Source organism: Erpetoichthys calabaricus, chromosome 15 (assembly GCF_900747795.2).
Source record: "Erpetoichthys calabaricus chromosome 15, fErpCal1.3, whole genome shotgun sequence".
NCBI classification, from domain to species: domain Eukaryota; kingdom Metazoa; phylum Chordata; class Cladistia; order Polypteriformes; family Polypteridae; genus Erpetoichthys; species Erpetoichthys calabaricus.
The window spans coordinates 19,733,171-19,753,477 of NC_041408.2; the positions used below are offsets into that span (position 1 = coordinate 19,733,171).

The window sequence follows — 20,307 nt, forward strand, 5'->3', positions numbered from 1 at the left end:
ACTTTTCTCTTTCTCTCTCTTGCGCTTTCTCTGATCCTGACGTAGGGGGTGTGAGCAGGGGGGCTGTTCGCACACCTAGACGATACGGACGCTCGTCTAAAAATGCTGAAAGATTATCTTCACGTTGCTACCTTCTGTGCAGCTGCTTAGTGAAGCGACATGCTGCACGGTGCTTCGCATACTTAAAAGCTCGAAGGGCACGTATTGATTTTTGATTGTTTGTTTTTCTCTGTCTCTCTCTCTCTCTCTCTGCTCCTGACAGAGGGGGTGTGAGCTGCCACCTTCAACAGCTTTGTGCCGCGGCGCTTCGCATACTTAAAAGCAAACAGCCCTATTGATTTGTTTGCTTTCTCTGTCTTTATGACAGTCTCTGCTCCTGACGCGCACTCCTTTGAAGAGGAAGATATGTTTGCATTCTTTTAATTGTGAGACGGAACTGTCATCTCCGTCTTGTCATGGAGCACAGTTTAAACTTTTGAAAAAGAGACAAATGTTTGTTTGCAGTGTTTGAATAACGTTCCTGTCTCTCTACAACCTCCTGTGTTTCTGCGCAAATCTGTGACCCAAGCATGACAATATAAAAATAACCATATAAACATATGGTTTCTACTTCGCGGATTTTCTTATTTCGCGGGTGGCTCTGGAACGCAACCCCCGCGATGGAGGAGGGATTACTGTAATATTAAAAGACTAATTTAACTAGATTAGTTGGTAAGAAGTGCTGATTTGAGTTTGATAGCCAAAGCTCAAGCACGAAAGTCACATCTCCTAAGGTCTAAGTTCCAATAATTTGCTGACTTTAGCTCTGCATGTTAAAACTCTTCCGTGGAGCAAAACAAATTTTCAAACTAGTGTACAAAGGGTAGGGACATAATCAGTGTGAGCGTATGAACCGCACTTCCTGGGAATTCCTCGTTTGTGGGGAACAAATGCAAGCCCCGGTTGATCCATTTAGTGTAGCGTGCGTGCAGTACGGGACATCCAAGGGCATCGCAGACCTGTTAATGCTCAATCTCATGCATAATTATTTATTGAACGCTAAACACTTCCGGAAAGACACCATTGTCTAAAACGGGTTGGTCTGAGAATACAACAGTAAGTGAATGAAAAGATGGAACTCTGGAGAGAGCAAAATACAACACAATAGTGAACCCGCGGCATAACAAACGCCGCATAATTATTTATTGATGGTTGAACACTTCTGGAAAGACACATTTGTTTAAAAAGGGAGGGTTTGAGGATACAACAGAAAGTGAATGAAAAGATGGAACTCTGGAGAGAGCAACATACAATTGTCCGTGAGTGAAGACTGGTTTTGGCAGATACAGGCATATCTTTTTGAAAGTTTGTCCCTGTGCCTTATTAATTGTCATCGCAAATGCCAATCGAACAGGAAATTGTCTTCGGGTAAAAGTAAAAGGCAAATTTGAATCTGACGGGGTCAGGCATATCCGGGGAATAAGGACAGTTTGTGAGGTTGCAGATGTGATAGTTTTACACTCCAGTAAACTGAATGCGATGTTTGTGCATAAACGATTTAGTGCTGCGTTTACACTGAAGGGAATTGGAATGAGTTGTGTCGAACCATTGCTGGCAATGTTCACATTGCATAATTCGTTCAGTGGAGTGTGTTTTTAAATGCATGTTGAGATATCTCTGCACTCGGAACATTTTTGAACAAATCGTGCATTGAAAGATCTGTTTGGAATGCTTTTGTTCAGTGGAGTGGGTGTTTAAATGTGCTTTGAGAGATTTCTGGTGCGTGAAGGTTTTGGAGCAGTGTTTGAGATGGCTAGTAAGGTATTTGCGTGCGTGAAAGTGTTTGTCGCACATTTTGCATACAAATCTTTGTGTTGAATGGATCTGCATATGGTTGTGGAGATCGATCTCACCTGTGAAGTCCTCGTTACAAAATGTGCAATTGAAGGTGAGAGTGGAATGAGTTCGTGTTTCTTGAGAGTGCGAGTTGTTTTGAAGCATTGTTGGCAATGTTCACACTGCATAATTCATTTAGTGTTGTGTTTTTTTTAAATGTGCGTTCAGATATCTCTGCACTCGGAAGCTTTTGGAACAAAAGGTGCATTGAAAGTCCTGTGTGGAATGCGTGTGTTCAGGGGAGTGTGTCTTTAAATGTTTTTCAGGAAGAGAAGAGTGGGCAGGTGACGTCACATTAGTGTGGCGAGCAAGTGGGTGGGCACCCTGTGTGCACATACTGACAGCGTCAAAAGATGTCACCAGAAGGTTATCACGTGTGTATTTCAGAGGCATGAGAACCCCATAATGCCCATGATCCAAAGGACCGCTAAAGAGCAGGGATATGGAGAGACGCTGGGCTGGATTGTAAACTGGAAATGGGTTCGACTTACTGCCGGCAATGCAGACCAAACAGTATATACAAATTTTCAAATTGAACAAGTCTATAGATTCATATGAATTAGTACAGATTCCAATGATTAATTCAAAACCTCTGAAATGTAAATGGAGTTGCTTAGCTTTTGTAAGACGAAAGGCCATTATAGAGTTGGTGAATAAGTGATGCTCAATGCAATTTTTCTTCCACCTCTTACTATCAGTAAATTGGAAAATCTGCTAGCATTGTCAGCTCCATAACCAATCGTTCTCACACCTAAATGTTTCAATTCCAGTGTAGCATAACCTGAAAGTGATCACACTGCACTTAAGCAAATTTACAGAGGAAGAAGCAGCAACAAAACAGCACTTCCCTTCAAATAAAAATATGTTTTAGCTAATAGACTGGATTCTTGTAAGAAAGTGATATTCTTTCCCCCACCACAGGTAACCATACTTGCTTAATCTCTTAATGTTTAAACGGAGGGCCCAATTGTCAATCATAACAGTAATGTAACAATGTGCAAGTATATACTGTGCATACAAGTCCAAATGAAAGGCAAATTAACAGTGGCAGCAGAAAATCATACAAAATTTAAGAGTATGGTATCAGCATAGAACTGGTGCAGATTGGCATTTTGTGAAAAGAGTCACTGGACCTTTGTATAGGAGCTGTGCAATTTAAAGTCATTTTTGCTGAACCAAACAGAATAAGCAGCAAAGGACACATCTGCACCAGAAGAAACAAAAAGGTCAATGTAAATTTAGGGGCAAAAATACCTGGAAGAATTCATTATAGAGTAAATGAGTCACTGGCCTAGTCAACAGCCTCAAGAACTTGTTTCAAGTCATCACAAATGAGGTCTCCCGAGTTAACTTGACATGTACAATGGTACAAAAGAAACAGCTGTAGCTCCACTTTCCGAGCTGTTGTCACTGAAGGAGTCATTGCCTTCCTGGCTTGATCTGTTCTATGTCTAAATTTGGAGAACAGATGAACCCACAGGCCCTCAAAAGGAGTAGCGGAGGACTTAATGGGCCTTCCAGAGAACTACTTTACTTCTAAGCATAATCAAGAAACCACTTCATCATATAGTAATAGACTGTATACTCTGACATCTTTCAGTCATCAGACCTTTCTCTTTGTTTCTTGGATGCCTAATTACAGACATCTCTTTGATTTCTGTCCTTCAGACCTATTAATTTGAAAGTTATAGATGCAACTTGGCAGTCTAAAGCCTCAATCTTTGTGTTGTGATTGCTCACTATGTTTAGCAATAGCCCTAACTCCACACTGAATTTATTTTTTTGCTATTCTTTGACCTCAATTATACTGCAGTTAAATAAACTGAAATCCCCCTTGAAAGATGATCTTATGGCAAGAGTTAGTCCAGAACAAACCTTCCCTTGCTGAAGGCAGCCATATTAGACTTCCTGAGGTCTTCATCTGAGGATGACTCGGTGCTGGAAACCACAGAATGGGATCTAATAAAGTATTTATAAATTGGTATTCGGAAGAAAAATCGGGACAAAAAAAAAAAAAAAAAAAAAGAAAGGAGAACACTAGGAGTGGCATCATACAGCTATCATAACGTGTGTCCATCCACCGATAGTCACATGGATTACATTTTAATCCAATAAAAGGAAGCATACAAATAACAAATAATGACAAAATACTGTTTGAAACCTGCGTGAGAAAACTGAGTTTCACAAATATTTATTAATGATTGCCCAACTGCTTGATGGGCCCACTTAGTTATAGGAACACCAGGAACCAGAGTCAACCCTAGCAACATTACATACAAGGTAGGAACCAAACCTGCAGGACTCAGGTGTACACATTCACACTGGTTCACACAAGGTCCATCTGGAGTCTGGAATTATGCACATTTGCCTTTAGGATGTGGAAGGAAAAGTAAAGCATCTATAGAAAAATGTGTAACATGCATAAACTGAACTGAATACTTGTTAACAATACCTTAATTTCTGCTATATTTCAATTTATTAATACGAGAATGAGAAGTTTCCATTTTGCATCACTGATTATAAACATAGGCTCATAAAGTACAGATTGTGATCATGGCTACATACCTTTCTGCTGTGTTTTTACCGTCTGATTAGCTGTCCAAGGTGTAGTAGGAGAGTTACCACTGGGGCTTTCCATTGATTTGCTCACAGGCGTGGATGGTGGAGTGTCGTAAATGTAGCTTCCTGCACCTCCAATATTGACTCCTGTGTTGATATTATTGGAAAAGGTTCAAACTATAAGCATATTCATAAAGTAGTCACACTAATGTAACAACATACTACAAGGTGCATGCAATAGGACAATGGTTCTCCCGTGGCTTCATCTCAACCAGCTTCTGCTTTTAGACGGACCTTACTTAAACTGGGAACTCACAGCTTGCTTATGTTGTTTTTTTCTTTTTAGAAATTGCAAAAATTGTACATGCAAACTATTTACAGAATGAAGAAAGAATTGATGCGTGTTAGATGGGTAAGAATTCATTCTTTTCTCTTTAATATTTTGTTCTTTTTTAATGTCACGGATTTTTAAGATATTACTTATAAGCATAAAAGTGGTAAAAGATAAATAGTGAAATAGCTACCCATTAGCATTATGTGTTGTTTGTACTGGTGTCTGCGGAGCTCATCATTGACTGCCAATAGTCAGACACAATTACAAGAGCAAACGCCATAGAAAACGTTTTAAAAATGACAAACTAAGAGTTAAGCAATGAAAGATACAGCAAAAATACATATACTGTAAATGTGAATCTCACACTACCGCACTTTTCTAGATACAAAATAAGAGAAAAATAGGTAGCTAATTAAAAAAATGAGATCGAATGAAAAAGGTTAGAAGTGGATCACTGTGAAATTTTTTCGAAAACAAAAACCTGCAGCCATAAGGGGCCCCAGGCCTGAACTTGAGGACCACTGCTATAGGATGTTGATTCAATTCCATAGTGTACACCTTTGCAACATTATTCTAATTTCACAGTATAACCAGAAAGTTAAAGCATAATTCAGTCTTGCGAATTTAATTATACACAGCAGACAAACCATGTTGTTGAGGGCTGCTAGTTGCTTGATATTTAAATGCAGAGAAGCGGACGGACAGAACATTTATTTACCTTTTGAATCACAAACACTGTAAGGATAGTTTACAAAGGTTTTGGAATCAAATGGCAGAAAATTAACAATATTCTGAACAAAAATGACTCTTCAATTTTTCTACACTGATATTAAGCTGTTAAAAACGTAACATTGTGAAGCTCACTTAATCCAATTCAGGTCCACTGTACACTTATGCACACCCTATACTCACATAGGTGTCACACACAAGCACATGGGAGGCAGCTAGAGGGCTTAAGTAACAGTAGTACCACGCCAGACCAGGAGGTGGCGATCTGCACTAACTTTCTCTTTCCATCCTCTGCAGACTGTCTTCGGGAAATCCCACTAAGTACCGGCACCATTGATGACGTCACTACGGTACAGGTGCCATTGAGGAAGTCATGTCCGGAACCGGCGCCACACAGGACGTCACTTCCAGTCCTGAAGATGCCACTTTCCAGTACCGGGGATCCAGCCGACATCACTTCCGGTCTCGACGACATCACTTCCAGCGCCAGTCCAGAAGACGTCACTTCCGGTCACGGCCTTTAAAGCCACCATTTTTACCTAGCTCAAATCAGTTCTGTCTTAGACACTAATCTGTAAACAACTCAACAAAAATAACCATTTGCAGCCAAAGCATAATATACGGGTGGCTGCCCCAAAACCTTTTTGATATCTGTGGACTCTTATTGTGACACAGGGTAAATTAAGCTTTTGCGAAGTAGAGGTAGTATACCCAGAGGAAAACCCATTCAGACACAAGCATGCAAACCTCACACAAACAACACCTGAGTGAGGAGTTTAAAACTCAATCTGTGGGACTGCAGCGTTACTGACGGCACCACCAATGTTACCCATTATTTAAATGAAAAAACTCTTTACTGCAATTATCTGACTTTCCATACTACTGTGTATTTTTCCATAGTGGTACAAAGTTGTTAAAATATAATATATGTAAATACATTCTGGAGTAAAGTTCTGTCATATCCTGTGCTCTGTTTAATAAATGAACCAATTGTTCCCCATTTACAAGTAAATTTAACCAGGAAAAAAACGGAATTCACACATTTGGAATTGTAGTTCACTCCTGTTTTCTGTTTCACATCTTTAAGATTTGTGTTTGCAAATGAGCTGCATGTATTGGGTTCTGTTTAGGTCAGCAGCTTTACTAAAATACTCAAAATATTTAAAATTTTTTTGTAATATTTTTCTTATATACACTTGCTCATTGTGCTTGATTTGGCTGTGCTTCAGCCTGGCATTCTCAAGAATCCCCTAATATGGAGCAGAAATCACGACTTCTCCAGTAATAGCAAGCTGTCCAAATCAGAAAAAAATATCCAGACAATGCCTGTCCATTGATATGACTGCTACCAATGCAGTGTTAACCTTCGTCTAGACATATGGTAACTGGGCACAAACGTTTATACAATACTACAACTTTTCATGAACATTTTTATGCATCACATTCAAGGCGATTTAGCCACTGACCCAAAACGTCTTCATTTTGACAACACAATTCTAACTACGATTCAGTATAAATTCACTAGAAATAGCCCTGTACCTCTTCTGAAAAAGGGTTTCTGAATGTTTATGGGTGTAGAATGTCTCTGGTAAAAGCCTAAATTAGTAAATGCTATAATGTAATTAAGGCATGATTGGTCTAAATTAGTTGAAGAATTCAAACAGCAAAGTCCATCCATCAATACTCATCAATAGAACTTGGAAGAGTTCAGTTTTCACACCTGAAAAATTCATTTCTCATTACACTCCATCCATTTGTTTTCTAAAACCACTTGACCAGAGCAGGGTCACAGGGAAACTGCAACCTATCCCAGCAAGCATCAGGCACAAAGCAACAAAGACATATGCAATTTAGCATCACCAATACACCTAACCTGCATGTCTTTGGACTGCAGGAAGAAGTTGTAGCACCCAGATTAAACTCATGGGGGAGAACATGCAAACCCAATACAGGGAGCATCTGGGACATGAATCCCAGTCTTGCAAGGTAGCAGCACTGCCACTCCATTACCATGCTAGCAACAAACAAATTATACAAGCAACTAATAGGAAGTTGATTCATTACTTACACTCAATATAGAATTAAAAAGTGTTATGTAAAGGGATACAATTGTAGAAAACTGGCAAAAAAAATTATATATACTGTCACACACGCGCGATTGTGGTGTGAAGTGGAAGGTGGCGCGGCGGCAGCTCGCAGCAGCCTCTCCGGACCGAAATAGTGTTTTTATGTAGTATTTGTCATTTTGTTTTCTGCTCTTCAGTAGTACATGGACATCAGAACAACTAGTGTCCGTGTATATCAACGTGAGACGCTTCTCTGCTACCAACATTCATATAAAAACAAAGAAAGAATGATCTGTGGGACAAACTGTGCAACCTCGGTCTGCTCCAAGAACTGGACCTTCAGCCCCCGGCATCGCCTGATGCGAAGGGCCGAGGGGGAGGCACACGGAAGTGGTGTACGAGGAAGCGGAAACGTGGGAAACGAGCGGGGGTCCGTGCTAGGCTAAAAGCTAACCCTAGCCGGCCGATGGTCCCGTCCATATTACTTTCTAATTTCTGCTCCCTGGACAATAAATTGGACTGCATTCGACTCCAGCGAACTCCCCCATGTGAGTTTAGAGACTGTTGTGTCTTTGTTTTCACGGAGTGGCAGCTCAGCGACAGAGTTCCGGATGCCGCCATTCAGCTAGATGGGCTAGCAGAGTTTCGAGCCGACAGAAATGCTACTCTGTGCGGTAAGACTCGCGGTGGTGGTCTGTGTGCTTATATCAACACGGAATGGTGCAGTAACTCTGCTTGTTTCTAGCTACTGCTCACAGCTAGTGGAGTTTGCGATTGCTAAATGTAGACCTTTTTATTTGCCTGGGGAATTCACCACCATCCACATAATCGGAGTTTACATACCCCCCCCAGCTATTGCTAATTCCTTAGCTAATGCTAAGGAAGCACTCTGGGAACTGTACAGCGTCATCACAGACATACAGAACACCCAGATGGACTGGTTATTGTCACTGGAGATTTCAATCATGCGAATATCAAGTCAGTGCTCCCTAAATTCCATCAGTTTGTGGACTTTGCAACGACAGGGACGAACACACTGGATCTTATTTATACAAACATCCCTGCTGTGTACCGGACAGAGCCCCGCCCCCACGTCGGAAACTCAGATCACATCTCGGTCACATTAATTCCAGCATACAGATGGCTCGTCAGATGCACCAAACCACTTCTGAAGCAGGTGAGAACCTGGCCAGCAGAAGCCATCTCTGCTCTTCAAGACTGTTTTGAGTACACTGACTGGGACATGTTGAGAGAGGCTGCAACCAACAGTGACTGTATCAGCTTGGAGGAGTACATGTCATCAGTGACCAGCTACATCAATAAGTGCATTGATGACGTTACTGTCTCCAAGTACATCACTGCACACCCCAACCAGAAACCGTGGATTACAGAGGAAGTGCATGTGCTACTGAGGACCTGGGACTCTGCCTTCAGGGAAGGTGATGAAATCGCCCTGAGAACAGCGAGGGCCAAACTATCCCACACCATCAGAGCAGCAAAACGCACACAAGCCCAAAGAATCCATGGACTCTTCCCAGGCTATCACTAATTACAGGACAACACCACTCACTTGTGACGGTGATGCCTCCTTTCCAGATGTGCTGAATAACTTCTATGCATGGTTTGAAGCATGGTGATGAGGAAGACCACCTCTCCTCCTAGCGACCAGGCATTACATCTGACTGTGGCCGATGTGAAAAATACTCTACGAAGAGTCAACCCACGGAAGGCTGCAGGACCAGACAATATTCCAGGCAGAGTAATGAGGAAATGTGCAGACCAGCTGGCAGACGTTTTTGCGGATATCTTCAACATCTCCCTGAGCACTGTCATCGGCCCAATCTGCTTCAAAACCACCACCATAGTCCCCTTGCCAAAAAAGTCACAAGTGTCCAACCTCAATGACTACCGTCCCGTTGCACTCGCATCCATCATCGTGAAGTGCTTCGAGAAGCTTGTCACGAGGCACATCAAAATCCTGCTGCCCCCCTCACTGGACCCCCTGCAGTTTGCTTATCGCCAGAACCGTTCAACAGATGATGCAATAGCCACCACTCTCCATTTGGCTCTCGCTCATCTGGACAATAAGGACACATACATTCGAATGTTGTTTATCGACTTTGGCTCAGCATTCAACATGATCATTGGTGTCTCTCTTCGCTCTATCATGGACATTTACACCACATCCGCAAAGCCACCAGCATTGTGAATGATCAAACACACCCTTCGCATTCAATGTTTACACTCCTGCCATTGAGAAAAAGGTACCGAAGCATTTGGGCCCTCACCACCAAAATGTGTAACAGTTTCTTCCCCCAAGCAGTCAGACTCCTGAATACTCATGGACCAGACTGATATATGTGTTCTGTAGTGTTGCACATGGTTGCACATATTTGCACATTTGACTCACATGCACCTTGTTATATATTATGTGTCTATGTTATGTGTCGTGGATTCTTTGTTGTCCTGTGGTTTATGTAGCACCATGGTCCTGGAGGAACGTTGTTTCATTTCACTGTATGCTGTACTACTATATATGGATGAAATGACAAATACTCTTGAATTTTGAATGTTGCAGCCAAAAGGACAAACGGAGCGTGAAAACTCACTGGATGGGGATCTAAGACGGCGTACTAATGCTTCTCTCTTTTATTCACAAGAAAAACCGATGACCAAACACATCCCGGTATGTGAAACCTACGCCACAACACTATCCTGTCATAGGAAGAACTTCCGCATTCCAACCATCCCTCCCTGATGACTTCACCTCTGGTCACCCTTTGATGACATCACCTCCGTCACCCTCTGTTCACGTCATCGCCTCCCTGCACCGATTTCCAGTTCATCCACCACAAATTCGTCCGTCTTTCCGACATGTTCATCGAATGTACAGTATATTACAATTTTGATTGTACTGCACAACACAGTGACTTTGTTGGTTCACCAACAGTATATGGGAGCAGTTCATATTATATATATATATTATATACATACACACACACATACACACACACACACATAATATACTAGGGCAGGGGTAGGCAACGTCGGTCCTGGAGTGCCACAGTATGTGCAGGTTTTTGTTCCAACCCAGTTCCTTAACGAGAACTCAATTATTGCTGATGAAGCACATATTGCTTAAGTGACATTTTAATGCTTCATTTTAGTGGTCTCGCTTGTTAAGGTTCTCCAACCTTAATAGCTTATTTCAATCTTAAACTGCTGCATTCAGTGTTTTAATTGCTCCTTATTAGCAATAAGATGTAAAAGACAAAGCAGCCAGCAGTTCTCCAGCTAGCTTTTTTCCATTTACATCTGTGTGTGTTCATCATGCACGGTTTGATTTAATAAAACACTTCATAGAAAAATGTGACAGACTGAAAATGATCTGTTTTAGGCTTCAAATCATTTGGATGATATCCTTGGAAAGGAAAAAAATCTACGATATAAAAGCCTTACATTGCACAGACTAACAAGCCATAAAATTAAATAAGGTCTGAGATTGGCAATGATTGGTTTCTAATTAAGCAATTGGGTTGAATGAAAACCTGTAGCCACTGTGGCTCACCAGGACCGACATTGCCTACCCCTGTTTTACATCTTATTGCTAATAAGGAGCAATTAAAACACTGAATGCAGCAGTTTAAGATTGAAATAAGCAATTAAGGTTGGAGAACCTTAACAAGCGAGACCACTAAAATGAAGCATTAAAATGTCACTTAAGCAATATGTGCTTCATCAGCAATAATTGAGTTCTCATTAAGGAACTGGGTTGGAACAAAAACCTGCACATACTGTGGCACTCCAGGACCGACGTTGCCTACCCCTGTACTAGGGGGTTTGTCCCCTGCTCACTTCGCTTGCCAACCCCCCCCCCAGCCTGCACTACACGACAGCTGCTTTGCATCTCTGCCGCTCGCATTGTGAAGAAGGGGGCTGAACGCACCCCAAGGAGATGCAGTCACTCCTCTGAAATCCCTTCTTAAACGGTGATACAATGGGAAATAGTTTTTTTTTTTTTTTTTTTTACTTCCTCTTTGCTCGATCAGCTGCTGGCTTGCTGCTGCTGCTGCTGTGCCGTGTGATCTGCATCTCGTGCAGCGCTTCGAACATGTAAAAGCCTGTATAGCAGCTGTTTTACTCTGTCTTTTATTTCTGGCCCCGGGCATGGTTAAATCTTTTGGCACAAAGTCTCGTCTCGCGGGACGCAAGTTCTTGATATTTTTTAGTTTATAATTTAAAAATGGAACAAGAATCTGAAAATCTAACAACATCCCATTAAAGTTCTATAAATTCTGAAAAGATACTGTACCAAACATATATATGTAGGTTTTAAAATAAGCCAGATTTAAAGTGTGACAAAAAACATCACATATATATCACACACACACGACCACGATTCTCAGCTCCAAAAAACTTCATCCATTTCTTTCCACGGGTACTGAATTAGATTTAGAACTTATTAATTGTGGAAGCCACTGAATTATGATGAATTCATTGCCGTATTCCTGGACACAGTTGAGGACTTTCCTAGTTTGGTGACATTGTGCACTGTCCTGTTGAAAAAGGCCACTTGAAGATGGGCAAACTACAGTTATGAAGGCATATCTTCAGATATCAAACACTGCTCTACTGTTAACAAGAAATCCATTTTTTATAATAAACATTAATCTGACACCAAAGCCACTGATGCTGCGTTTATGCCTCTTTCCAAACTTCATTAGCATTAATCCACATGAATCAGGATTCATCAGGACAATGAATGGTTTACCAATTTTGTGTTCCTCAGTTCACTATGACTGCCTACAATTTTGGTGAAGGAAGCAGAACGCTTGGCTGTCAAGTTTCATATTACATCTGTGGCAATTTTCAAAGAATTGTGCATTATAACAGGTCTCTTTCTACTCTATTGTTGATCCTTTAGCAGACTCGTCCCTTTTCTGCAGAAACAGTATTTGCATTGGTCGATCTCATCAATGATCCATTTCTGTAATGGAGGGTTTTAGTCTGGATGCTTTTTGGATTGTGTCTCCATTCTCAATATGCCAATGAAAGCCTCAGCCATGGTTTCTGATAGTTATGCCAGCATGTCATAACTGTATACTTCATAATTCTTTAGTTATTTTAATTCTAATGAACTGAAATGAATTTAATTCTAATGAATTCTAATGAATAAAGTTAATGAATGCACAATTGACCCCAGGTTTTAAACAGCATAGGCTACACATATGACACTTTCACAGACTATACAGGAAGGACAATTATACATAATGAGGTGATTATTCAATGTACATGGCGTTTTAGAAACTATAAATATTCCACAAGAGTGGATTAAAACAAAAGATATCAAATGTAAAAAAGATAATTAGTATAGAAATTCAGATAATAAGTACTGTAAAACAGGGCAGGCCCTTTATCAATGCCCCTTTGTGTGCTATGTGGAATCCCTGGTAACAAAACTCTAAAAGAACAAAATCGCAAAAGTTGTAACATTGGTAAGACACAGTAGGAATAATGTCAAAATTCTGTTTGTAAAATGTCTTAAAAGAAATACCTAAATTGTAAATGTTTTTTTACAATGTAGAGAAAATAAGCTCTTTAAATACGGAAATATATGAGAAATAAGCATTGAAATGGAACGTGAAATCCTCTCATGTGTGTTTTGCATTTCAAGGATCTTAATTTAAAATGTAAACATACAAATTAAGGCTCTGCGGGGTCTACTGTTCATGGATTTTTCTAATTTAAAAAAATGGTGGAGATTCAAAATACAGTATGTTAATGTCATAACTCTACTAGTGAGCGTCACCTGCAGCTCAGCAGTCTTTGAGATACTGGCCAAGCTATCATAAAATGGATTACCCGTGACACAAGATGAAGTTTTAAGCTGGGAGAGTCCGTCCCTCTTCAAATTATGCAGCTATAATGAGTATCTCAGCACTCTGTTCTGGATTTTCAGCAAGTTTCATTACACCCTTTACATCAGGCTCATTGAGGTCAGCACACATCACATTAATCCTACTGACTGGGTCAGACGTGACACTTGAATATCACCATGTGAGAAGTGAAGCGGATGAGCAGTTACTGTGACATTAAAAGTAAAAGCAAACCTAAAAATGATGTTTAAGAATTGAATGATTAAAACAATTATCCTTGGAATAAAATTTATAACCTCAAATAATTAAAAGAGCCAGAGGAAAGAGAGAGGGGGGAGTCAGACCTCGACAAAACACTTCAAGGATTTTAAAGTACATATTGATAACAGCAAAAGAAGAATACACCTAATGAAGCACGGGATTGTGCAAAACAGAGTCCGAGATTAAATACAATTAAATAGAAGTGCCTTGTGAAGGCTTAAACATAATGAATCATCAATTGTGCTTGTCAGCATGCAGTTTAGAAGAATAAGCATGGTACGTTGACATATTAATAGTAAGCAGTTTATACTGTTTTGCGGCAGGTATTGGAATGTTACACATAACCTTTAAAGAAAACGGGGAAAAAGAAACAAACAAAAAAATAAATAAACTCACATTAAGAAACAAAAAACAAAAACAATGAACCAGCAAATTAGCATCTCCTGGTATGAACTAAAAGGTGTTAGTTTAGTGGAATAAGGAACTTGCTGCTTTGTACACATACCTTTAGGTCCAAAAAGGGTTGCGTAACATGGCTTGTGACAGTATGGCATCCCATCATGCTGTACCAGAAGAAAAAGAGCAGCTTAGTAATGTGCAGTAACAAGAAAAAAAAATCAACTGAATTAAAGACTAAACTGCTTTTGTAAGAACAAAAGACTTTTCAATTCTTAATCATATCCAGTGAATAACCTTTTTTTATTTTCACTCAGCAAACTTTCTGCTAATGATTTTGTCAGACCTCGACGCTCTTTACTCCTATATAGCACCTTTAGAAATGGAGCCTAAAATATGTAGCGCACTTTGCTATGTCTCTGGAGCTCAGAGTTATGCGAGACTAATTACACAATAAAAGTGCACCCTTCATAAACATGTTCATATTTGTTGGCATTCAATGATTTAAAGCATTAGGATGTCACAAACAAACACTCGAGGTACATTAGTAAAATGTCAGGGTTCCCAAAAAAGCTAGTACTAGAAAGAATCCCTTTGAATTTTTCAGTGAACTTTAATAAATGAATCTTCACACGCCACTGCAAAAAATCCATCCATCCATCCATTTTCTAACCCGCTGAATCCGAACACAGGGTCACGGGAGTCTGCTGGAGCCAATCCCAACCAACACAGGGCACAAGGCAGGAACCAATCCTGGGCAGGGTGCCAACCCACTGCAGGGCACACACAAACACACCCACACACCAAGCACACACTAGGGCCAATTTAGAATCACCAATCCACCAAACCAGCATGTCTTTGGACTGTGGGAGGAAACCGGAGCGCCCGGAGGAAACCCATGCAGACACGGGGAGAACATGCAAACTCCACGCAGGGAGGACCCGGGAAGTGAACCCAGGTCTCCCAATTGTGAGGCAGCAGCGCTACCCACTGCGCCACCGTGCCGTCCACTGCAAAAAATGCCTATGCAAAAACTAGACACAAAAACTTTAAAAATGGGGGGTGTTTTGCTTTTATCTAGTAAAAAAAATCTGCCAATGGTGTAAGCAAAATTTACTTGACAAGATTTCTTAAAGTAAGCTAAATAATTGTAAATACAATTTTTTTGACAAGTCAATAATTCTTACAATAAGGAAAATAAGGTTTAAGATCATGATATAAATACTTTTCCACTTGCTCAGATTTCATTTTTTGCAGATCTTCACTGCTGCACACACACTGTATGGCTGTCCACTACAGAGGGTCTAATGGACTACCACTCCTCTAGCTACATATTACCTCTGAAAAGCTATATTCATATATCCATGGTATGATCTGTGGGGTTATTTTAACCAAAAAAGCTTAATAACATTTCTCTATTATATAAATGTAGAGAAAAGCCAAGCAAAATGACACCTTTTATTGGCTAACTAGAAAGATTACAATATGCAAGCTTTCGAGGCAACTCAGGCCCCTTCTTCAGGCAAGATGTAAACTGAAGAAGGGGCCTGAGTTGCCTTGAAAGCTTGCATATTGTAATCTTTCTAGTTAGCCAATAAAAGGTGTCATTTTGCTTGGCTTTTCTCTACATTCATAATGGCTAACACGGTACAACACCCTAGTACTACAGATCTATTATATAAAAAAATCTTTCAATTCGACGAGAATTTTTAGGATACAAGACTTTTTGGAAAAGATTTTAAGTCCCGCGAGACAAGAATATTGCCAGGATATTTTTAAAAGTCACGCCCTCCTGTCAACCATATTCAACCACACCCACAGTTACCCTCACCTGTCATTCGTGTGAATGCTTTTGACAGACACAGTTCCTGCTCTCTCAGGTCTTAGAAATTTTAACATTTTCCTTACTTTAAGTTCCCAATTAAAGAAGACATATTATGTCCAAATCTTATTGAAGAATTTTATCACAAAGGGTTATCAAAAGAATAAATGAGTACACGGGCAATCCTAGCACCGAGAAACGATGAAGTCAAACGAATTAACGTGAAAAATGTCGATTGGTTACACAGCAAATTGGTTAAATGCGTATCTATAGACCAGGGGTCCTCAATCACAGTCCTGGTGGGCCGCAGTGGCCACAGGTTTTTGCTCCAACCCAATTGCTTAATAAGAAGAAGCACTTATTGCTCAAGTAACACTTCTGCTTCACTTTAGTTGTCCCGCTTGTTACGATTTTGAAACCCTTATTGCTTATTTTAGTCTTAAACAGCGGTAGTCTTGGTTTTTAATTGTTCCTTATTAGCCATAACATGCAAATGACAAAAGAGACCAGCATTTCTCCATTTAGCTTGTTACCATTTACACCTGTGTGTATGTATCATGCACTATCGGGTTTAATTAAATACTTGGAAGGAAAGTAAAGAGAAAAAAAGTCATCGACTGAGAATTACTCCTCCATTTTAGCCTTCAAATCATTTGGATGATATCCTTAGAAAGGGGAAGAAAATCCAGGATAGGAGAATGAGCTGACATAGTGGAGTTAAAACTAACAACCCAATCAAATTAAATTATTGGCAAGAATTGCTTTCTTATTAAGCAACCGGGTTAGAACAAAAACCTGCAGCCACTGTGGCCCTCCAGGACTGTGATTGAGGACCCCTGCAATAGACTCTGCTGAAACAGTTGGCGGTGATCATGCGGAAGATGAAAACATCAACTTACAACATCTTGTAGAATATCTATAACCATTAACACCGTCCAGTGTTCCACCGCACGAATTACTGTAGAAAGAAGCATGTATCTAAGAAAGGTAATGTAGTACATCTTCAGGGGATAACATTAGACAACAAAGGAGACATTGATATGCTATTCGTATTAAAATGTTAACAGAATAGCTTTTGCAAAGACAATTAACAAATCTTAGAGCCAAACAAGTCATTTAATTTAATAGACAGACATTAAAATGAAAATCTGTTTAAATTGTACATTCACATCCACATAAGCGAGCGGCAGAACCGCATATCGCTGGCCAGGGGGTTGGTGAACAAAGCGAGCAGGGGGCAAAGCCCCCTAGTTTTTAATAAATATCAGCCATTTAGGAGGTGTTTAAAGGATGGGTTCTGTATTTTTCAAGTTATTTCTTCACAATGATTATATATATTACTTTACTACATTAAATTTGTAAAGTGAAGCATTTTTCAACAAATTTTAAAAATACTTTGTCTGTTCTTGCACCTTACAATGGCGCTCTAGGGAATCCCACATTCATATTGTGATAAAAAAAGCCTTAAAGCTTACCAAATACATCAATTTTTAAAGCCAAAAATGATATTGATTACGGATTTGTGTCTTAAGATTACACATACATTGCAAAACAGAATAGCTACCCATGTTATTTTAAGAAGGAAAAATGCAAAAAGCAAACCACTGTTGTGAGATTTCACTATTTTAAAAGGAGACTGTCTGTGAGCGTCACGTCACTGCCTACTTCCCCATTCGTCTCATTTCGTGGTACGCTGCTGATCACATGTATTCCATTCTTTTCACTATAAGAAAGGTACCACCTGCCCTGGCTGGATTGGTAAAGTGCACATGCTGCTCCAGTGAGTGGGAATATTGAGCTCATGTAGCAGGCAAGAGATGTAGTGACAAGAAGTGAACAGACATTACAGGCATACAGCCAGTGCTTGAATGGGAGAAAGCCAGTATGGTACATCAGTGGTCAAGTCCTGAATTAATCCATTCATAGATACATACAGCCTTCCATCATCAAAACATTTATCGAGGGCAGGGTGGCATTGCTACTGCTGCCTATCCTAGTAAGCATCAGATGCAACGCAGGAACAATCCTAACAATGGGCAGCAGTCCATCGTAGGGCACATACACACACACACTTTACAGGGCTAATTTAGGAACACAAATTCACCGAAGTTTAATCAGGAAGATGTTTAGCAGTTTCAGTACAGAGGTTTTAACATACAGTAGACAGAGTGGGCCCGTCATTCCTGCCTCACAGTGCCAGGTTCTACATTGAGTGTGAATGTATTTACAGACCCACTGACATCAGAATCATGATAGTACTCATTAAAAACATTGTGCTCAGTTCTTTTATTACTTATCGTCAGCAAGCACAATTAATCATCATGCATTAAAAAAACAAACAAACAACTGGTTTGTGGTGGTTCAATCTGCTCTATCATACACTTTACATTTTTATGATGGATTTTATTTTTTGACTGTGTATGTTCGAGATATGATACAGAAAAAGTGAGTTGTTCTTCAAAAAATTATGTCTGTCATTTTTCATTTGCTTTAATGGGGAGGTCTTAGCATTAAACAACAGTCAGGGATCTCAGATTTAAGAGTCAATGAGACAGAATTAGATGGCAAAACAATACGCCTAGGGCACAGGAGAAGAGTTTTGAAAAACTGCTCTGAGCACACATGTAAATCAAAGTGCAGAGTAATGGGATTAAAAAAGAAATACTATGTTGTGAAGGCTCCTGGCTTTTACTGATGTATATAACATAGCTAACCATTAAAAATTACTAAAAGGCTGATTAACAGATCAGTATAAAACAGCAGCTCTGCATAGCACGTCTGGAGTAACACAATGCCAAAATTATCACAGGTTAAACAAACAACCATTCTTTGACAGAACATGTCAGCTTTGCCTTTGAAGAAGTCCTTTTTTATAAATACATTTGAATTATATTTGAATAGTGACATTCATTCTGACAGGCATAGAAGTCCTTCGCAGTACAGTGTGGTATTTTGGTGTATTCTCTACTACTCTTTACTGAACTTCTTAAGCTGAGGAACATTTGTGATATTTTAAGCAGGTCCTGCTATAATATTTCAGCAGGTTTAGGTCTGGAATTTGACTAAACCACTCAAGAACTGTAACATTGTTATTCTTCAGCCATAAGCCTTGCTTGTGTTTTTCAGGTGATAGTCTTGATGCATGACCCAGCTACATTTTCGACACTTACTGATGAATGGCTGGACATTCTCCACAAGTACAACACGGTACTGACTTTATGCTCCAGGGGATTACAACTGTTAGGAAAAATATTCAAAATGTAAAATCTAGTTATTCTATTGACTGTGTTGAACACAAAATGGTGGCAATAGCTTTCTCAGCACGGAGGACTCTAGCTTTGCTTAAATTCCCCTCCAAATAAATACCAAGATAAGCGTTTTTCTCTCTCAGATATCCATTTGTGTATTACTGGACAGACATACAGACAGACAGATCGATAAAAGGGAGGGATGGATGGATGGATGATGGATGGATGATGGATGGATGGATGATAGATGGATGGATGATAGATGGATGATAGATGGATGGATGATAGATGGATGGATGATAGATGGATAGATATAGAGATAGATAGATAGATAGATGGATAGATAGATAGATAGATGGATAGATAGATAGATAGATAGATAATCCCAAGGGGAAATTCACATACTCCAGCAGCACCTTACTGATACAAAAAACAATATTAAGGATTGATAATAATGCAGGTAAAAACAGACAATAACTTTATATAATGTTAACCAACCCCAAAAGGGTGGAACTGAAGAGTCGCATAATTTGGGGGAGGAACAATCTCCTCGGTCTGTCAGTGGAGCAGGACATTGACAGCAGTCTGTCGCTGAAGCTGCTCCTCTGTCTGGAGATGATGCTGTTCAGTGGATGCGGTGGATCCTCCATCATTGACAGCAGCCTGCTCAGCACCCGTCACTCTGCCACAGATGTCAGACTGTCCAGCTCCATGCCTACAATAGAGCCTGCCTTCCTCACCAGTTTGTCCAGGTGTGAGGCGTCCCTCTTCTTAATGCTGCATCCCCAGCACACCACCGCGTAGAAGAGGGCGTTCACCACAACTGTCTGATAGAACATCTGCAGCATCTTATTGCAGATGTTGAAGGACGCCAGCATTCTAAGGAAGTATAACTGGCTCTGTCCTTTCTTATACAGAGTATCAGTATTGGCAGTCCAGTCTAATTTATCATCCAGCTGCACTCCCAGGTATTTATAGATCTGCACCCTCTGCACACAGTCACCTCTGATGATCACGGGGTCCATGAGTGGTCTGGGCCTCCTAAAATCCACCACCAACTCCTTGGTTTTGCTGGTGTTCAGTTGTAGGTGGTTTGAGTCGCACCATTTAACAAAGTCCTTGATTAGGTCCCTATACTCCT

The 20,307-nt window shown here is 40.2% G+C and overlaps 1 protein-coding gene across 1 annotated transcript in view; it reads right to left on the minus strand.

The window, feature by feature from the left end:
• crip3 (cysteine-rich protein 3) overlaps nt 1–20,307 on the minus strand; it is a 129,837-nt gene that overhangs the window by 39,376 nt on the left and 70,154 nt on the right. The window contains exons 3-4 of the mRNA XM_028820579.2: nt 14,206–14,263; nt 4,441–4,581 (exon numbers count right to left, since the gene is read on the minus strand). Coding sequence (XP_028676412.2) covers nt 4,441–4,581; nt 14,206–14,263 — 199 coding nt within the window. The remainder of the gene's footprint in view (nt 1–4,440; nt 4,582–14,205; nt 14,264–20,307) is intronic.